This window comes from Prionailurus viverrinus, chromosome D4 (genome assembly GCF_022837055.1).
Source record: "Prionailurus viverrinus isolate Anna chromosome D4, UM_Priviv_1.0, whole genome shotgun sequence".
Lineage (NCBI taxonomy): Eukaryota > Metazoa > Chordata > Mammalia > Carnivora > Felidae > Prionailurus > Prionailurus viverrinus.
In genome coordinates, this window is record NC_062573.1 from 26,756,577 (window position 1) to 26,776,819 (window position 20,243).

General features: G+C 47.5%; 1 protein-coding gene across 2 annotated transcripts in view; it reads right to left on the reverse strand.

Annotated features, from left to right (window-relative positions):
* The window catches only part of GALNT12 (polypeptide N-acetylgalactosaminyltransferase 12), a 37,541-nt gene that overhangs the window by 12,547 nt on the left and 4,751 nt on the right, over positions 1-20,243 (reverse strand). Inside the window, exons 2-4 of one of the 2 annotated variants that reach the window (XM_047829445.1) lie at positions 12,020-12,189; positions 7,191-7,380; positions 3,144-3,329 (exon numbers count right to left, since the gene is read on the reverse strand). In XM_047829445.1, the coding sequence (XP_047685401.1) occupies positions 3,144-3,329; positions 7,191-7,380; positions 12,020-12,189 (546 nt within the window). The remainder of the gene's footprint in view (positions 1-3,143; positions 3,330-7,190; positions 7,381-12,019; positions 12,190-20,243) is intronic. The other variant, XM_047829446.1, reaches the window with a different exon arrangement.

A 20,243-nucleotide genomic window follows, 5' to 3' on the forward strand; every position in this document is an offset into this window, starting at 1 on the left:
AGCACTGTGTGGGCACAGAGGGGAGGGCATGGGGCAGGTGGGCAGGGTTCAGTTTCCCAGAGGAAATGAGGCCTGAAGAACACGGAGGAGTTGGCAGAGAAGAGGAATGGAATGTTTCTCCAAGAAGATACCAGCATGAGCACAGGCCTGAGGGTGAGATAAAACCTTGTACCTCTAGAAGCACAGACAACCCAGAGAGCTGAGCTGAGGAAAGAGACAGGCTCCCCAAGAGGATGGCTAGTGCTGGGCTGTGGTGGCCTTGGTCACAGGATCACAGGGCAACACAGATGCCCTTTGGAGCGTAGAAGACCACAGAAGGCAGCTCTCATCTCAAAGCTCCTCCAGGGCCCATTCCTCTCCTGCATGAGTGGCCTCCTTCCAGGACCCCGATGGCCACTTTTGCCTTCTTCTTCACCCAGCCTTGTTTTCTCCCCAGCAGGTTCCTCTGGTTCTAGAAATGGCCCAAGCCTTCTGTCCTACCACAGCAGAAAGCTGAAAGGTCAACACACCAAGACGTGCAGATGCCAAGGAATGTATTCAGAGGTAGAGAAACTGTACATCATCAAGGGTCTAACTGTTTTAAAAGGTTAAGGTCTCCCGGCAGTGCTTCTGGGCCTTGACAAAGTATTCGCTTTCCCTGCATTCCAAGCTCTGGGCCAATGAGAAAAGGACAGCAAGATTCCTTGTGGAAGGGAAGGCTCTAGACTACAAAGCACTTCCATGTGTTTCATCCCAAAAATCTAAGGGGTAGGCAAGGTGGATATGCTTGTACCTATTTCACAGGTGAGGAAACTGAGACCCAGGGATATTATAGGAAGGGAAGAGGAGGTGGCCATGACATCCCCGAGCACATGTGTGTGATGGGGAGGAGGGGACCATGGGAGTACATGTCAGCATCCCAGGTTGGATGTATGAACCTGGATAAGACCCTTCCTATTCTGAGCCTCAGTTTACAAATCTGTTCAGTGAAAGTTGAGTAGGATGTCGCTCAGGACTCCTACAGAAGCCGGGGTGTCACCACAATCCCTGCCTTCCCCATTCTCATTCAGTCTCTCTCAGTTCGTCCACCACATCATCTCTGGAGTACCCCGTTTCTCTCCATCTTCTCCTGCACCATCATTCCTGACTCGAAGATTATGATGTCTCCTAAAGATGTCCCTGCCCACTGCCCCGCCCCCTCCAGGCCCCTTGCCAACATGGCATCTAGCAATCTTTAATTTTTTTTTTTCCAACGTTTATTTATTTTTGGGACAGAGAGAGACAGAGCATGAATGGGCGAGGGGCAGAGAGGGAGGGAGACACAGAATCGGAAACAGGCTCCAGGCTCTGAGCCATCAGCCCAGAGCCTGACGCGGGGCTCGAACTCACGGACCGCGAGATCGTGACCCGGCTGAAGTCGGACGCTTAACCGACTGCGCCACCCAGGCACCCCTAGCAATCTTTAAAGAATGCAACAGGCAGGGTCATTTCCAGCTCAAATCCCTTCAGTGGCTTCTATTCTCTCAGGGTAAAGTCCAAAGCCCCGTCCTTGGCCTTCTAGGCTGGATGTGACTTGGCCTTGTTCATTTCTCTACCCCCATCTCGTTTTCTTTGAATTTATTTATTTATTTATTTGGGGGGGGGGGCATGCAGAAGCAAGGGAAAGGCAGAGAAAGAGAGAGAATTCAAGCAGGCTCAACGCTGACAGTGTGCCCCACGTGGGGCTCAGACTCACGAACCGTGATATGATGACCTGAGCCAAAATCAAGGGTCGGACACTTAACTGACTGAGCCACCCAGGCACCCCTCTACCACCATCTCTTAAGACTGTCTCCACAGGTATCTCCCTCTGGCCAGTGGGTCATCTCAAGGTCAGAACTCAGAAGTCTTCCTGCCAAACATGGGTGCAGATCTAAGACACCATTTCCAGCTCAATGCACCAGCAATAAAGCTGATGTCCGATCTCCCTCTGCCTGACCCCTATATCTACCTCCCATTTGCTCCTGAAATTGGAAGGGGAGGAAGAAGCCTTTATATTACTTCAACACTTCAAAGAATGAGAGCAACCAAGCCCCCGCTGAACCCACTCTACTCAGACCCAGGCTCACCAACTAGCCAAAGGTGGCCCATTCACCCCCAGGTCCACCTATCCCCCAGTTGAAAAAGGACCTGACAGTGTGTCCTCAAAATGTTAAGCATGAAATTATCATATGACCCGCCAATGGTGCTCCTAAGTATATACCTCAAAAACCTGAAAACAGGGACTCAAACAGTTAACAGTAAATCAATATTCACAGCAGCACTGTTCACAATAACCACATGATAGAAACAACCCAAGTGGCCATCAGCAGGTGAATGGATAAACAAACATGGATGTCTACACAGTGGAATATTGTTCAGCCATTAAAGGAACGGGGTTCTGGAAGAACCTTGAAAACACTTATGTGGAGTGAAAGAAGCCAGACACAAAAGGACAAATACTGTGTGATTCTACTTATACGAGCAATCTAGACTAGGGAAATCCACCGAGAGTACAATAGAAGTGACCAGGGGTTGAAGAAGAGACAGGGGAGTCATTGCTCAATGGGTATAGGGTTTCCGCACAGGACAATGAAAAAGTTCTGGAAGTGACAGTTACTCAATACTGTGAATGTGCTTGATGCCACTGAGCTAAACACTTTAAAAAATGGTTGAAGTGAACAATTTTTTGTTATGCATATTTTACCACAGTTTTTAAATACGTAAATAAATAAAATATACCAACATAAAATTCATGTGGGTGGCAAAGATTTTTTAATAAAAATAAAATTATGCTCAGGCACCTGGGTGGCTCAGTCGATTAAGCGTCCGACTTCGGCTCAGGTCATGATCTCGCAGTTCATGAGTTTGAGCCCCACTCTGGGCTCTGTGCTGACAGCTCAGAGCCTGGAGGCTGCTTCAGATTCTGTGTCTCCCTCTCTCTCTGCCCCTCCCCCACTCATGCTCTGTCTATCTCTCTCTCAAATATAAATAAAGATTTTAAAAATAAAATAAAATAAACAAATGCTCTAGAGAAAGTGGGGGAACAACAGCTAACCAGCCCTCCCCGGGTACCGTCACTGACATGGTGGCCAGACGCAACGAGGCACGCTCAGAGAGTGAGTGGCCAGAGGTTAGCCTCTAACCTGATGACATCGATGGGCGACCGCATCCGCGTCCTCTCCCTCTCGGGAACCACGTGCCACGTGAACACCAGCCTCCAGTCGAAGCCACCGATCTGTGGCTCCCCGGCATTGCCCAGGTACTCAAAGGTGTTCCAGTCAATCACATCGATCACAGGGCACACCACTGCCGACTCCTCTTCGTGGATCCTGCGAACATCCGGGATGCCCCATGTGCCTCTCCATGAGGACAGGTGGCGGGAGGACGATCAGGGAATTTGGGGATGACTCTCCTCATCCTTCCGCGAGGAGGGAGGAGAGCCTGTGTGAGGAAGGCCTATGTCTCTCGTTGCAGGTGTCTGCAGCCACATGAGGCCCTGGCGGGTGATCCTCACAGGGAACGCTCAGGTGGCAGGGGAGACCGAGGAAGGGAGGATTCTGGCTTGAATAGGAAAAGTCCCCAGCTTCAATATTCAGATTCCATCTATGGACATACTGGATAAATCTGAGTCCCTCCATGAAAGTCAAGATGTGTGAAAACCAAAGGTCACTTTTAAGACAGAAAGCAGATTTTGCAATTTCTAAAGACTGCCAAGAGGGACCTCATTTAATCACAACAAAATGTCTTAGTGTTGAGAACTAATTATCCCTCTAAAAAACAGAGATGCACCCAGACCAAAGGATCAGCTTTGGAGTTAGAATAAAAATTCGAATCCTGCCCCTTATTTGCCGTGTGACATTAGCCAAGTTACCTAACCTCTCAGAACCTGTCACCTGTGGGTGACCCTGGAACGATAATATCTACTCTTAGGGTTAAGGTGAGGACGCCCTTGGGGGATGTTTATAAGGTGGCTGGCAGAGAACCTGGGACCTACTGCTAGTCTTTTCTTGTCCTCTTTATTACTGTGAAACAGGTTACACTACTGTAGAGAAAAATACCAGCCCATGTGCCTGCTTTAGCTATTCTCTCTGCAAACATGATCACAGACCCAACCATCCTTCAGCATGCTGCCATATCGTGTGGGGTGGTTTTTTTTTTGCACTTGACAGTGCACCAGGGAAGATGAAGTGGGACTGGCCTGTGTGTGAACACTGGATTTCTCTGGGCTACATTCTGGGGGCTTTTATCTGGAATTTGAGACCTAAAACATCATAAGTCACACAGAGCAAAGTGAAGAAACAGAGATCGACCAGACTTGAGTTGTAAGTGTCCTTAGAATAATCCCAGAAAGTCAGAGGGGGCAAAGTGAATACCACACTCAGGTAAGAATTACAGTATTAGGCGAAATTGCATTGTTCAGAATAGACTGTATGAATAAAACTTGTGCATTCACTAACTGAGGAAGATTTAATTTTTAAATGTTTATTTATTTTTGACAGGGGTAGGGGGTGAAGGACAGAGAGAGAGGGAGACAGAGGATCCAAAGCAGGCTCTGCACTGAGAGTGGAGAACCCGATGTAGGGCTCGAACTCACAAACCGTGAGATCATGATCTGAGCCAAAGTCAGAGGCTTAACGGACTGAGCCACCAGGTGTTCCCCCCACCCCAGCCCGAATTCTTTAAACAAACTTAGGGCACTCTTAAAAGGTTTGAGAAGACAAGTGGCTGACCTGCTGGGCAGGTTCAAAGAAGCTTCTTAGCCCCTGACGGAGACCAGAAGAACTTGTGACTTGCAATCAAACTGGTCGAACTTGTGACTTGCAATCAAACTGGTCGGGTGGCCTAATTTTTATAAGAAAAGGAAAACTGGGGGAGCCAGCATTGGAGTAAAGGACCCTGAACCGTGGTTACAAAGTGTGCAGGCCCAGTAACAGCTTGCCCCGTGGGTGGGGGGCGGGGGCAGGCATGCTACTGGCATCTGGGGCAGAACCAGTCTTTGTTGTGCAGGGCTGAACTGCACACTGTGGGACGTCTGGCATACCCAGTCCCCGGCTCATAAAATGCCAGGAGCACCACCCACCTGACTTGAAAACCAAAGAATATCTATTGCCCAAAGCCCCTGGAGGAACATGGTTACTGCTCCTGTCGGACCGTCCAAGGGACAGGGAGGGTTCCCATTTGGGACCATCTGAGGGACCAGCGTGTGTCAACTCTGGTACACACCTAGGTCCCTGGGGAGCTTCTGAAGCATCCAGAAGCCCAGGGCCACCTCTAGAGATTCAGATCCAGTGGTTGGCCATGAGACCAAGGAGTTGGTATGCTTTTAAAAAAATTTTTTTATGTTTATTTATTTTGAGAGACAGAGTGTAAGCAGGAGAGGGGCAGAGAGGGAGACACAGAATCTGAAGCAGCCTCCATGGTTTGAGGTGTTATCACAGAGCCCAATGTGGGGCTAGAACTCATGAACAGTGAGATCATGACCTGAGCCGAAGTCGGATGCCTAACCAAATAAGCCACCCAGGCACCCCAGGAGTTGGTATGTTTTACAAGTTGCCCAGATGGGGTTCTATGGGTAGCCAGGGTGGAGAATCCTTTTATCTGGGGATATGGAACAAGGACTTGTCTATGGGGAAGGCTGCCTCACTGGCCTTCAAAGGATGGGCTGGAGTGGAATGCTGGGTGGTATTAGTACCTCAGGGGACTTCAGATCGGCCTAGAGGCAGCCATGTGTGTTCACAGTGGGGAAGGGGTGAAGGGCAAACCCACTGGTCCAGGTTCCAGAGGGAACCCTTAGCTGTCACCATGCCGTAAAATTCCATCACAGGCTGAGGAACCCTGGGTCCTTGCTGCTGGTGAAGCTCATCAGAGCTGAGGAGGAGAAGGAGGCAGCTGTGGGACCCACAGGGGACAGGACATAGATAGGACAGCAGAAGTAGCAGAGCAGGGGACAGCCTGGTCTCACACAGGAAGGAGGAAAGTGGGTCCCCAGCTCTTCCAGACAGACCGTGGCAATCAAAGTGCTAGAGGCCATGGGAAAGCAGTTTGCCAACTGCAGAGATCCTGATATTCTTAAAAAAAATTTTTTTTAATTTTTGAGAGAGAGAGAGAGAGAGAGAGAGAGAGCGAGCTTGGGCAGGGGAAGGGCAGAGAGAGAGGGAAACACAGAATCAAAGCAGGTTCCAGGCTCCAAGCTATCAGCACAGAGCCTGACACGGGGCTCAAACCCACGAACTGCAAGATCATGACCTGAGCCGAAATTGGGCGCTTAGCTGACTGAGCCACCCAGGCACCCCAGAGACTCTGATCTTCTGACCCTTTGCCTTCTCTGTGGGGAGGGACCAAACGAAGACCCTCCCAATCTTGGACCTTCCTCCTCCACCTGGAGGAGCTCTGACTTTGCCAGCCCAGCTCCTGCCTGCTGTGATGCTGACTCAGGAGAATAGGGAGACAAAGGAGGAGAGGAGAGGAGAGGAGAGGAGAGGAGAGGAGAGGAGAGGAGAGGAGAGGAGAGGAGAGGAGCCCAGTGGCAGTAGATTTGGAGGACAGGCAGATTGGGAGGGTTAGCGTATGAGGCTGTGGGACAGCAGGAGACATGCCCTTAAAGACAGGGCTGTGTTATGACTTTTCATGACTTCATAAAAAATAACATATATTTAAAGCTGTATTTTATGACTATATTGCTAGAAGGACAAACCACACTCCAGGCTAAATCCATTGTTATGATATGCTCATTTTTTTCCTTCTGATGTAAAATAATTAACATAAAAACATTTTTGCGGGTCTATTAAAAAATTTCATGGGTCCTAAGCATTGTAGGTATGGGTATAATGGATAAGACAGCCTTGCTTGAAGGAAATACACCAAAACGTATATTCTTCAGCACTGTGATTCTATATGATTAATAGCTTTTTCTTGGTTGACCAAAATACTTCCTAAGTGTTCCACAACAAACGTGTATAATAAGCAGTGGTAAAAGTAAACACTAACAAGGCCTCATACATGCTAGCATGTTCTAAGGGCTGTATGTATATTCATTCATTTAATGGCCTCTGCAGCCGTGTGGGGCACAGACTGTTATCATGCCCAGTGACAGAGGACTTGCCCCAGGGGCATCTGAACCCAGGCGCCAAGGTGAGAAATTTGTTTCTGCTTCTGCACAGCATTGGGCCCCCACTCGCATGCTCACGCACCTCTCCAGCAGCGGCTCGAGCCACCCCTCGTGGCACTCACAGTGGCAGTCCAGGAAGGTCAGCACTTCACCCTTCGCCGCGGAAGCGCCTAGAAGCCTGGCTCGCACCAGGCCCTCCCTCTTGTTGGCGCGGATCAGACGCACCTTGGGCAGCCCGGACAGCTCATTGGCCAGGCGCTCCTTCAGGTGCTCTGGGGAGGCAAGCGAGACAAGCGGGGTCACCGCCACGCATGTCAAGCGGCATCCTTCCAGGCCCTCCCTAGCCCCAAATGACAACTGAATAGACAGAAGCCTCCTTTGCTCTGCACCTACCTGGGATGTCCTCACCTCACGCAGAACCAAGGCTGGACGTGTACCACGAAAGCCAGGGGTGGGTGGCTGGGGCAGAGGAATCCCAGAACCACCCAGGGCTCCCCGTCAAAACACACGCACACTGAATTGTGTGCTTGAAATGGGTGCATGTGGTGTCTGGCTATATCTCAATAAAGCTGTTACCCCCTCAAAAATACATTACACCTTGACTTGCGAACATTTAAAAACACACAAAAATTGCCCAAACACCATTTTTCAGGAAAACTGGGTTAATATACACTTGGTTTGTTTATATTAACTAATTATGTAACGTGTTATAAAATTTTAATTTATGTGGAATTATGTTGACAAATTTTATTTATATTTATGTTAACGCAAATTTTCTCAGGAGCTCATTGGACACAGTAATAGTAATAATAATAATGGCAGCTACCACTAGAGGGCCTATTGTAAGAATTACTGTCCAGGTGATTTATATGAACTCATCAGAGCCTCAGAACTTTCCCATGAGGTAGGTACTACAACTATCCCCATTGACAGATGAGAACACTGAGGCCAGAGAGGCTAAGCAATGTGTCAAGATCGCAGAACGAGTGAGCTAAGGAGCCAGGATTTTAACCCAGCAGCCCTGGCTTGAATCCATAGGCTTAATACTGCCTCCCAGAGCTTTCTTCAATCTCTCAGCCTTGCTAAACAAACGCAGACTGGTTAGGAGGACGCGCTGGTCCCATTTTGCGTAAGAAGAAACGAGGCTTTAAAAGTTGAAGGGTCTCGTCCACAGCGAGGGCTGGCCTCAGGACTCCAGACTTCACACACAGGTTCAGGGGCAGCAGGCCCTGATTCCCACCCCTCCGTGGGTCAGGTGGAGGTGGGGGGAGCCCATCAGGCAAAATAAAAATGAGAGAATCCCCCCTAATCATTGTGGGTGTCGTCTGAAAGTCTTCAATCATCAGCAAAAGGGAAAAGTCTGTAAACTGTTCTAGGTTGCTTCAGTTTGTAAAAATGTTTCCCTAAATATTCCCGACATTAAAAAAAAAAAAAAGCATTTCATTGGTTGATTTTTTTTCATCCTAAATATAACTGCAAATAAGCTGGTAGCAGGAATAAGGGAGGTGACTTCCCAAGCAAAGCTAATTGGTGGTGGCTATGCCCAGTAAACACACAGGTGCAAAAAAAAAAATAAAGGGAAAAAAAGAAAATGCACATGTAGCCTCCTTGTACTCTTTATGGATTTGGTCAGCATCCATTCTAGGTCTGTCTGAACTGCCCTCCCATGCCCGGGGTGGGTTGGCGCCCCTGCACGGAGCTCAGACTGGCTTGTGGAAAGGCCAGGGGGAGGGGCAGGGCACAAATCCTGTCATCACGGCTTGAGCAGGCATCTTGTCTGTGGCGCAGGTCACCATGATGGAGAGGGCAGCCTCGGCCCCACAGAGACCCACACTTACACTCACAAGAAGAACTGAGCTATGCAGAAGGGGTTCATACCCTGGTCCTGTCTGCTGAGGAGCTATTCAATCCCACGAAGATCAAATAAATAATCTGATCCTTGCTTCTGAATGAATACATTTCTGAAATATTGGGGGTACTCTACATTTTGTTAATATTTCATAAAAGTACAGGTACGACAATATGCCAGGCACTGACGTAGCATGTTACCTGCCTTTATCTCATTTAATCCTCACTGTGACTCTGCGAGCTAGGGATGAGTATCCCACTTTATAGGGGCTGAAGCCAAGGTTGACGCTGGACTTGCTCAAGGTTGAGTGGCTGCAAAGTGCTGGAGCTCGGACCAGTGCCAGCACAGATTTAAAACAGCCCCAGGAGGAGAGGACCAAAGGAAAGGGAGATGAGTACCTACTACGTGCTGGCCGACATGAGAGTTCATCCTATGCCTGATCTCATTTGTTCCTCACCACTCTCTGATGTAAGTGTGGACAAACCCATTCACAGATGAGAAACCGAGGCTCAGAAAAGACAAGTGACTTGGCCCAGGTGCCACGACAGGTTCACGGTAAAGTTCACCTCTGACCCAGGTGCCCTGACCCCAGAGCCCAGTGCCTAATGGGCTTCATGCAGCATCAAGCCCCAACTGTCGCCGAACACCCACCACGGAAGCTACAGTTCCCAGCCTCCCTTGCAGCTAGGTGTGGCCAAGTGACCCCTGCTCTGCTCCATGGGATATGAGGGCAACTTTCGAGTTTAGCTCTCCAGCCCCATGAGATCTTCCTGCCGATGACAGCGCGCAGAAGGTGAAGAACCAGCCCGGGGCACGCAGACCGGGGCAGCACAACGTCCTAGAGAATGTGGAGATACAAGGCAGAAGGAGCCAGGCCCTAACACTGTGAAGCCGCCACACCAGCCCTAGACCATTACGCGAGCTTTGTGATGGGAGAGAGATCATTTTTTACCCATGTAAATCACTGTTGTTTAGAGTCTCTGTGAGAACGGCCAAACACACCCACCAATTAGGACACATACTCCAAGCTTTGAAGTCGGACGGACCAGACAGAGCCCGAAACAGCAAGATGCCCACGAAGCAGTAGCTGCTGCCCTTCTGTGTGGCCCACGGATGGTAATTTGGCTTGAGACTAACAACTCAGCCCACGGCTCTCCCTGTTGCTATGACCCTGACATTTCCCCTCAGCTGAGCTTAGCTCCCCCAGTTCAGCTAGTCACATGGCATGTGGCATGACCACAGCAGCCCCTCCACCCCATTCCCATCCATCGGCCATGCCCCACATGGCAGCACAGTGAGCCCAAGACTGAGCGACCTTCCTGTCCCCCCAGCAGCCCTCAGACGGCTCCCATCTGGCTCATATTTATGCCTAAACCCCCTTATGGCGGCCTCCAAGGCCCTGCCTGGTCTGGCCTCGCCCACCTTGGCACCTCATCTCCCGCATCACCTCCCCACTGGCCAACGGTCTGCCCTGCAGAATGCCTGCGCGGCCCAGCTTCTTCCTGCAACTGGGGACACTGGGCTGCCTCCTTTACGTCCTAGCTTTTGGCTTAAAACCACTTCCTCAGGGAGGGTTCCTGCCCTCCACCAGGCTAGAGGAGGGCCCGTCCCCAAGCTCCCCTTACTCTCCTGCTCTGACTTTTATTTCACAGCACTTTGTCCCTTGCTGTAGTCCACCTGCTATATTGGTATATTATGCTATGCTATTTTGTATTGTGTTGTGTCATCGTGTATTATTCATTACATGTTCATTGACCATCCCCACCCACCTCTCCACCCATTAGAATGTGAGTTTTACGAGAGCAGGGACTTATCTTGTTTCCCACAGAATCCCCGGTGCCTAGAATGGTGCCTGGCACAAAGGTGGAAGCTCAAAATATGTTCGCTGAATAAATGGAGTGCCAACTCTGGACTGCATGTGAATTGCTGGACCCCAGGTCACCAGTCAGGCCTATAGGGATATGGGTCACTCTCTCAATGGAACGCCTCTCCCTGGATTCAGTTCTTCTCCTGTCTGGACTGCCCCTTTTCGATCTCATCTCAAACTTAACAAATCCAAAGCCAAATGCCCCACTTCCTTTCCCAGACCTGTCACTCCTGCCCTGGGTGGCTTATCTAGCTCTGGGACAGCAGCACCATTCACCCAGAAACCCATTTCAAGGGCCTTCAGGTCCCCCAGATGCCATGTCTCAAACACCCCTCCTCCTCCTCCCCTTCCCTCAACTACCACCAGACTCCCAGCCTCCATCTCTCACCTGGGCCGCCTCTACAGCCCCCGGCCTCCCTGCAGAGCTCCCCTGTACACAGTTCTCCACCCACAGCCTAGAGGGATCCCTCAAAGGGAAAACTGCTCTCCTGTTTAAAACCCTGCCCTAGGGGCGCCTGGCTGGCTCAGTCAGTTAAACAGCCAACTCTTGGTTTTGGCTCAGGTCATGATCTCATGGTTCGTGAGTTCGAGCCCCACGTCAAGCTCTGTGCTGACAGTGTGGAGCCTGCTTGGGATTTCTCTTTCCCTCTCTCTCTGCCCCTCCCTGGCTTGCTTGCTCTCTCTTTCTCAAAAAAAATAAACATAAATTAAAAAAAAAAAAAAAGTCCTGCTTTGTTCTCCCCGCCCTCAGGACAAAGTCCCGACGCCTCAGCCTCGAGTGTAACGCCTGCACCCTTCCCCATGTCTCATACCTCTCCTCCGCCTGCTGGTCCTCCGTCCTTCCTGAACTACCTGCAGAGCCTATCATGCAACACTGTGACTCGGAGGCTTTCCACATTCTGTGCCTCCACTTAAAACACCCTCTCTCCACCTCTGCTGCCCACATACTACTGCAAGACTAAGGTCAGCCATTCTTCCTGAGTGCTCTGTCTCCTGTAGCACCATGTGGTAGAGCCCTCTGTCCACACACCTGCATCCCAGCAGGCTCCCAGCTCCTGGCAGGGGCGGGGCACACGGAGACACAGAAAGCCTGTCCTCCTGGGGCCCATTCCACCCCTCCTGAGTCGCACTCTTGCCTCCCAGGCACTGCTCTGGGAAGCCAGGCCCCTCCCAAGAGCTCATGTGGAGGGCTCACCTCTGTCACTGTAGTCATCTACGAGGATGACTTCTTCTAGCAGCATGTCCGGGGACGTCTCGAGGACACTGTAAACTGTCCGGAGGAGAGTTGACCAGGCTTCATTATAAAACGCTATGACAACAGATGTCGTGGGCAACTTGTCATAATCATATTTCTTCTCTTTGCACCTGCAAATACAACACAGCTTCAGGGAATCGAGAATCCGCAGCTGACTGTGTGTACCAGGCCCAGGCTGGTCCTAGGGATGGAGGTGTGAAGGGGACACAGGTCACAGTCCTGAGACCTCCTTCTAGGGAATGGAAAATAATCTGCTGGGATCTTCCAGAGACCCCAGTGTTCCTCTAGGAGCCCCAGTGGAGTCTAAGAAAGGTTCTAAAGTGACACCAAGAAGCTTGAACCGTGGGACACTATTTTGAGGCTTTAAAGCAAATTTCAGATTTGAGCAACATACGAGCTAAGCAGACTCAGAAGGGAGGACGATGGCCACCTCCCCCTCCTCAGCACCTCTCTCGTGGGTCCTCTCCCTTCTGATTCCACTGCCAGGCCTGTGCTCAGACCGTGCCCTCTGCCTGGAACGTCCTTCCCTCATTTCTCTACCTGGCAAACTCTCTGTCCTCTTTCGAGAACAGCTCAGCCCCATCCTCTCCCTGGGACAGCCTGTGGGGGCAACTGCTCGCTTGTGGATGCTCCTCGGGCGCCTTGCCCACACGCGCGCCTCTGGTCCAGCAGGTGTCAGTCACAGCACTCTGGTTGCTCACTGGCATCTCACTGCCCTCTCCGGCACGTTCCCCGGGCAGCAGCGGTGCTTACAAAGGTGGTGTGTGCAGAAACCAGAGCCACTGCTAGAATGTGCAAACAGTCCAGAAGGGCTGCATAGAGGACACTGACCACCCCCCTTCCAGTACCCACCCCGCCCCTTGCCCCACTCTGAGGCCTCCCAGTGGGGGTGGGGACATGTGCCTTGACTGGCAGTGATAGGAACCAATAAGTTTCCTCTTTCTTTACTAGGGTTTCCAGCTACTTCCTAAGGAGTTTCTCTAGTTGACAGAGAATTCTCTTCTCAGAGTGGCTCACGAGAAACTCCCAATGTCATCCCAGGGACTGGGCCGTGCCTGGAGACCTTCCATAGGAAATGGCAAGAGAGGGGAGGAACAGAACCCCAGAGGGGCACCCACAAGACTGGGCTGGAATGCGGGGCTGGCAATGCGAGAAGATCGTACATGCTTGGAGACCAGCCAGCCAGCCTGGGCAGAAAGGGAAGACCTCACAGCAGGCTGTGCAGCACGTCAAAGGGACACAGAACCAAGCAGGATGGGGAATAAAGCTAGATCAGCCAACTGCTGGTACCAGGCAATGCGTCAGTGGGCCCTTACCCATCAGTCACCAAATATTTCCTGATCACCTACTATGTGGATTAAAAAAAAAAGTTCAAGGGGACAATGATCAAATAAGCAAACGTATCAGTAATTTCAGAAAGTAATGGTGCTATAAAGAAAAGCAGGGTGCAAAACAGAGCAACTGTGGAGGGCAGTGGGAAGGGGGAAACGGAGCAACCACAGAACAGGTAATCAGGGAGGGCCTCTTAGAGGAGGTGACATTGAGGAGGAGACCTGAATAATGCAAAAAAGCAGAGAAAAAGCCCTTTATGTATCCACTTTATTTCTTGTGGTTTTTCTCCTTCTGTTTCATCATGAATTTTTTCAAACATTATAAGGAACTCCTGGGACCTTTTGCCCAACATCAACAATTCTCAATGCATGGTGTATCTTGATTCATCTATGTCCTCACCAGACTAGGGTTTTTTGTTTTGTTTTGTTTTGTTTTGTTTTGTTTTGTGTTTTAGAGAGAGGGAGAGAGAGAATCTCATGCAGGCTCCACACTCAGCTATCGCATGAGTCGTGAGATCATGACCTGAGCCGAGATCAAGAGTCAGATGCATAACTGACTGAGCCACCCAGGCGCCCCATCCCAGACTAGTTTAAAGCAAAACCCAGAATATCACAGCATCCATGAATATTTCAATCTATCTAAGATATAAGGACGCCTTTTTTTTTTTTCATAATAAAACACAATACAACTGAGACGTCTTAAGAAGTTACCAATTCTTTACTGCTACCATATCTCCAGCCTGCAATATTTCATAAAAATTAAAGACGCCAATGTTTGGAACACACACCATTCTTTTAAGAACCTCTAAGGACAAGTGTTGTTTATCCTAACTGGAGGATACATTGATTTTAAGATACATCCAAATCTCAGAGATGCTTCAATATGAAAAAAAAAAAAAAAGACTTAAAATTAATGAAATGTCCTACTTCATTTAACTCTCAAAACCACTTTCAGTGTTGGCATGTATTGTTCCCGCTTGAAAGGCCAGGCTCAGAGAAGTGGGATAACTTGGGTGGTTCACAGAATGCCTGTGGGCACGTACCTGGCCGGGGTCCTCATGTCCAGAGGCCCGGTCGTAGGGTTGTGGCTTGCCCCCGGCCGGACGCTCAGGTGGGCCATCTGATCGAATGAAGAGCCCTGCACCACACTTCCCTGCCTCTCCCTCCTCCCTACCTGTCCTCCCTCCCTGGGTCTTGCTCCAGGCCCTCTTCCTAAACTCCAGGGCAGTCTCTGCAGAGAGCTCTGCTGTCACTGGGAGGACCCTCCACATGAACAGGCGTATCCGGGAGACTCTGTTAGAGGCCGGCTCTTCTCAACCACACTCACATCCTCGCTCGTGCTGCGTTTGCAGGCCCTGCTCTACACACTTGAGTCAAAGTCAGCTGAGGCTGGAAGCATAACAGCTCTGGTGTCCTAAAGCGACGACAGGGCATCCCCAGCAGCCCAAGCAGCGGGACGCGAATCCTTGGACGCCAAGGGCTTCTGATTCACAGAAGTGGTTACTACTTAGCACTGTGCTCCACAGAGGGGAGTCCAGCCCACACTCAAGGGGAGGAGAGGCAGGCTCCATCCTTTGAAGGGGATGATTGCCAAGAATGTGTGGATATATTTGAAAACCACCACGCAGGGATAGAATGCAGAAGTGTGACAGTACGTGTCCTCCAACACCAGGCCCTAAGACACTGAGGTTCCCTCTTTGTTCCCTCCCATGGACCATCCATCCTGGGGAAAGCCAGTTCCATGCAGTGACGCGAGTAGACTCAAGCATCCTGTGGAGAGGTCTCTGTGGCGAGGGACCGAGGCCTCCAGCAAACAGCCAGCCCCAACTTTCCAGCATGGGATAAGCCCTCTTGAAAGCAGATCTTCCAGGCCCAATCAGGCCTTGAGATGATGAAATCCCCAGGCAGCATTTGGATTGCGATCTCATGGGAGATCCAGAGCCAGAACCACCCGGCTAAGCCACTCCCGAATCCCTGACCCACAGAGATTATGTGAAATCACAAATGTTTATTGTTGTTTCAAGTCACTAAGTTTATGGTACGGCCTATGCTGAAATAAATCACAAGGAAACTTTCAGACAAGCCCAACGGAGAGAGATGTTTTATAAACCAGTAAGCCTGTACTTTAAAAAAAAAAAAAATGCTAAAATGCCAGTGTCCTAAGAGACAGAGACAGGGCTAAAGAGACACAACAACTAAATGTCGCCCTTGATTCTCAATTAGATACCAGGTCCAGGAAAAATAAAGCTGCTCCAAAAGTTGGCACAGTTGGAAAAATCCAGTATTGTATAAACTTTCTTAATTTGAGAACTACATCATGGTATTATGAGAGAATGTCCCTGTCCTTAGAAAATGCATGCCGAAGGAACAAAGGCTAAAAGGTATTATTGCTAAAACTTACTCTCAAATGTGTGTAATAGTATATAGCACACGTAGAGAGAAAAATTAAGTACATGGGGCAAAATAATGAATCGATCTAGGGGAAGGACGTACAGGAGTCTGTTCTGCTATTCTTACAAATTTTCTCTAGCTTTGAATTTTTCAAAATTAAAAGTGTAATAAATTAAGAAGAAAAAGGGGGCCCCTGGATGGCTCAGTCAGTTAAGTGTCTGACTCTTGGTTTCAGCTCAGGTCATAACCTCACAGTTCGTGGGATCAAGCCCCATGTCAGGCTCTCCCTCTCTCTCTCTCTCTGCCCCTCCCCAGCTTGCGCTCTCTCTCTCTCTCTCTCTCTCTCTCTCTCTCTCTCAGAATACATAAATAAACTTAAAAAAAATAATCTTTCTTTGTGAATATAAAAATGATGCATGTTCATTGTGAATAATTTTAGAATGCAGGAAAATATAAAGAAGTAAGAATCAGCAACAAGCCCACTGCTCAATCTCCATTGTTAACATTTTTGGCATATTTCTTTCTATTGTTTATTGTTTGTGTGTGAGCACATGCTCACACACACTGCTGTTTATAGATCTGTACCCTGCTTTTTTGATTTAATATGATAGTGCAGTTATTCTTCTGTACTGTTAAAAGAGTCTCTGAGAATGGGTTTTGGATGGTCTTTGTAGAATTCCTTCATGAACCTGCACTACATTTCACATTTTCTTGTCGGACCTTTGGAATTATTTACAGCTTTTTGCTATTATAAATAATGTTACAGAGAAAGATTGTTACTACAAGCGTCCTTCTGGGTTATCTCTGATTATTCTCTTAGGTGAGAAATTCTTAGATGTATTATGACATGATATTAAAAAGAAGAGGAACATTTTGAAGCTCTGAGTAATAGTGCCAAACATAGCCAGTGCTCTTATGATTTGAAGGGACACAGATAGAGTACCTGGACATTCTAGAACAGTGGCCTTGGGCTTTGGGGTTTTGCAGAGCAGCAGAAACATATAAACAAAAACACTGAGGAGGGACTGACATCTGGTCCCAGCATTATTTGGTCAAGTGGAGATCTTTCTACCTTCCTACTTATTCTTATCATGGGAAGAAAGCCATTTTAATACCAACGGTTAAGGATGTGATTTTATACTAAAGGACCACTGTTTACATTGAATAAACCTCAGTTTTGAAAACCTAACTTTACTGTCCTTCTTTCCATTCATTTCTCCTCGGACCTATGTACATTTGGAACTAAATTTTAGCTTTTTTTTTTTTTTGATAAAAAAAATCTTTATTTTTAGCTTGCACAGAAACACATTTTTTTTTCATGGAGTATAAGCAATTAATTCTTTCTAAAGCTTCTAGCAGGCTGTGGCTCAGCACTACATAGCCTCTCCATGAGCTGTGTCTACTAGTCAGGGGCTTTTAAAATGCAGATACACCTATTAATATTTTATATACGTATATACGTTGTCTATTTGTTATAACATATCTGCAGGAGAGCAGCTGTTTTGGTGGAAGCGGGAAGAGTGAGGTAGGAGAGGGCCTGTGTCAGGGCCACTAAGCTTGAGTTACTTATTTTTGGAATCAGAATCAGCTTAGCCCTTGGATATAACCTTTGCACCATTAACATCATTTTCTTATTCTTTTTTTAAAATTCTATTTATTTATTTTTGAAAAAGAGGGCACGAGAGAGTGGAGGGAGGGGCAGAAAGAGAGAGGGAGAAAGAGAATCCCAAGCAGCCTCCACACTATCAGTGCAGAGCCCGAGGAGGGGCCCGAACTTAACAAACTGTGAGGTCGTGATCTGAGCCAAAATCAAGAGTTAGATGCTTCACCCCCATGCCCCAAAAAAGATTAATTTTAAAAGGCTGGATCATATTTCTTTAGTAACACATAGCAAATGTCCGCATCGAGCAATAATTTCGTATTCTGACCGCTCCTTTTTTCTTGGCCTGGTATAGTTTCTCCTCCTTTCTTTAAACATACCTTACAGGCATCGTCCTTCATGAATGTTCAATATATCCTTCTGAAAGTTTGTTTCCAGGAAAAACACTTTCCCTTTTCCCTTTTTTTCAAAGCAAGTTTCCAAAAGTTCAGATTGCAAAACAAATACTGCTGAAAAAAATATGCAATTTTCTTTCATTGCATGATCAAAGCAATTTGAATGACTTTTATAAATGTACAGGTCTAGCCTTCTAGAACTATGAATTAACTAAGTCTTTCCTTCAGTTCTCCAATTTTTCATTTTAAGTCAATTAACCAAAAAAAAAAATTATTGAAAACCTCTCTGTGCCCTTCCCCATCCCAGGTGCTATGAAGGGATAGAAAAGAATTATGTGGCATTTCTCATTCTCCTCCCAACCAAAAGCAGAGCATCCTTTAATTAGACAAGAACAGCTATGCATCCATGCCTCATGTTCCACTTTTGCCTAGGGGACAAAAGGAAGCTCAGAATCAAATTCACTGCTAAATAATAGCAAGCCATCCTTTCTTTAACATTCTGGTATAATCCACGTGTCTTGTAAGGGCAGGGGGTGAATTGTGGTTTTTGCTGTATTTTCTTCATGCCTTGTACTGTACCTGGTAATAATAATAACATGTATTGAGCGCTGACTACATGGCAGGTGGTGTGCTAAGCATTTTACAAGCATTATTCCACTTTCCCTTCCCAGCAACCCAGTCGGGCAGGGACTTCCATAAACTCTGCTAGCATAACATACAATTACGTATTATACAGATGCGAATGAATGGGTGCAGTAAATGCCTCCTCGTCTTCCTTTATCTTTATATTCAGGTTACACATAAAAGTCTTTTGAAAAAATGAAAATCCATACCTGTTGCAGAACAGGCCAAGGAGGTCACAGTGTACCTTGGTGGGTTCTGCCTGCCCAGAATCCTTTCTCCTTTCTTCACATTCCTGCACTTTGAGTTCCCTTTCATGAACCATGTCTCCCAGACTCGCAGGCCATGTGGTCTGCGCAAGGCTGAACACACACACATGCGCACACACGTGTGTATACACACACCCCTCTGGGAAGGTCACATGCCCCAGGCCTGACCAATGAACATTTTTTGCCTAATGACCAGTTGAGTCCCTGAATCCAGGGCCCAGAATAATCTGAACCTAGTCCCAAACCCAGACTTTCCTGTGATAGAAGCCAATATATTTTCTTTTATATTCAAGTCAGTTCGCATTTTGCACTAGGTTTACAGTTATTTTCAACCAAATGAACTATGACTAATAGAGGAAATAGGTTTTGTGTTTTTTTGTTGTTTTTTTTTTAAGTGAATGTAAGACTTCCACTCCGGACAATATGGAAGATTAAAATGTCTGGGGAAACCCTGTTGGAAAAAATTTTTGATAAAATACTTCTTAAAAATCTTGTTTATTTATTTATTCATTATGAGAAAGCCAGAGGGAGAGCACACGAGTAGGGGAGAGGGGTAGAAGGAGAGAGGGAGAGAGGGAGGGAGAGAGAGAGAGAGAGAGAGAGATTGATTATCTTAAGCAGGCTCCATGCTGAGCACAGAGCCCAATGTGGGACTCGATCCCACCATCCAGGGATTATGACCTGAGCCGAAACCAAGAGTCAGCTGCTCAACCAACTGAGCCACCCAGGCACCCTTAAAAAAACTCTTTTAAATGCATGGCTCAGCTTATAGAAAAGGAAATAAAGTCCTCAGGGTCCAGGAACAACATGAAAATACAAATCTCGATATTAGAGCTATCAGACACAAAGCATAAAATAAGTATGCTTAACATGCTTGAATAAATAAAAGAGGCCCTCATATAAATGACAAAGAAATAAGAATGACAGGCAAATTTAACTCAGTATAGACATCTCACAGCAGTGACTTTAGATCACCAAAGACTTTAGATCCTGCTGAGCTGAATATGTACTTTCAAGTTTACCACCAAAGATTAGAAATAAACAGTATAACTGAGGCACCCGGGTGACTGAGTCAGTTAAGTGTCCAACTTAACTGGTCAGCTCAGGTCATGATCTCACCATTCGTGGGTTTAAGCCCCGCATCGGGCTCTGTGCTGAATGCTTGCTCAGAGCCTGTAGCCTGCTTCAGATTCTCTCTTTCTCTCTCTGCCCCTCCTCCACTTGTGCTGTCTCACTCTGTCTCTCAAAAATAAATAAATGTAAAATAATAATAATAAAAGAAATAAACAGTATAACTGCCAAATTAGCAGAGAAGAAAAAGTGGAATGAGAAGGGTAGAGAAAAAACTTCTATCAACTCAGAGTGTTAAAAGAAAAAAAAAAAGGAAAACAGCACAGAAAAAGAAAAACAATTAGAAAGCATAAAATAAGACGGCATGATCAAAATAATCAAGCCTTAAGTATCCTGTAAGCACGCGAAATATATGAGGACATAAATGTCCAATAAAAAGACCGTCAGTCTGGATTTTCTCCTTAATGACCACACAAAATGCAGCAA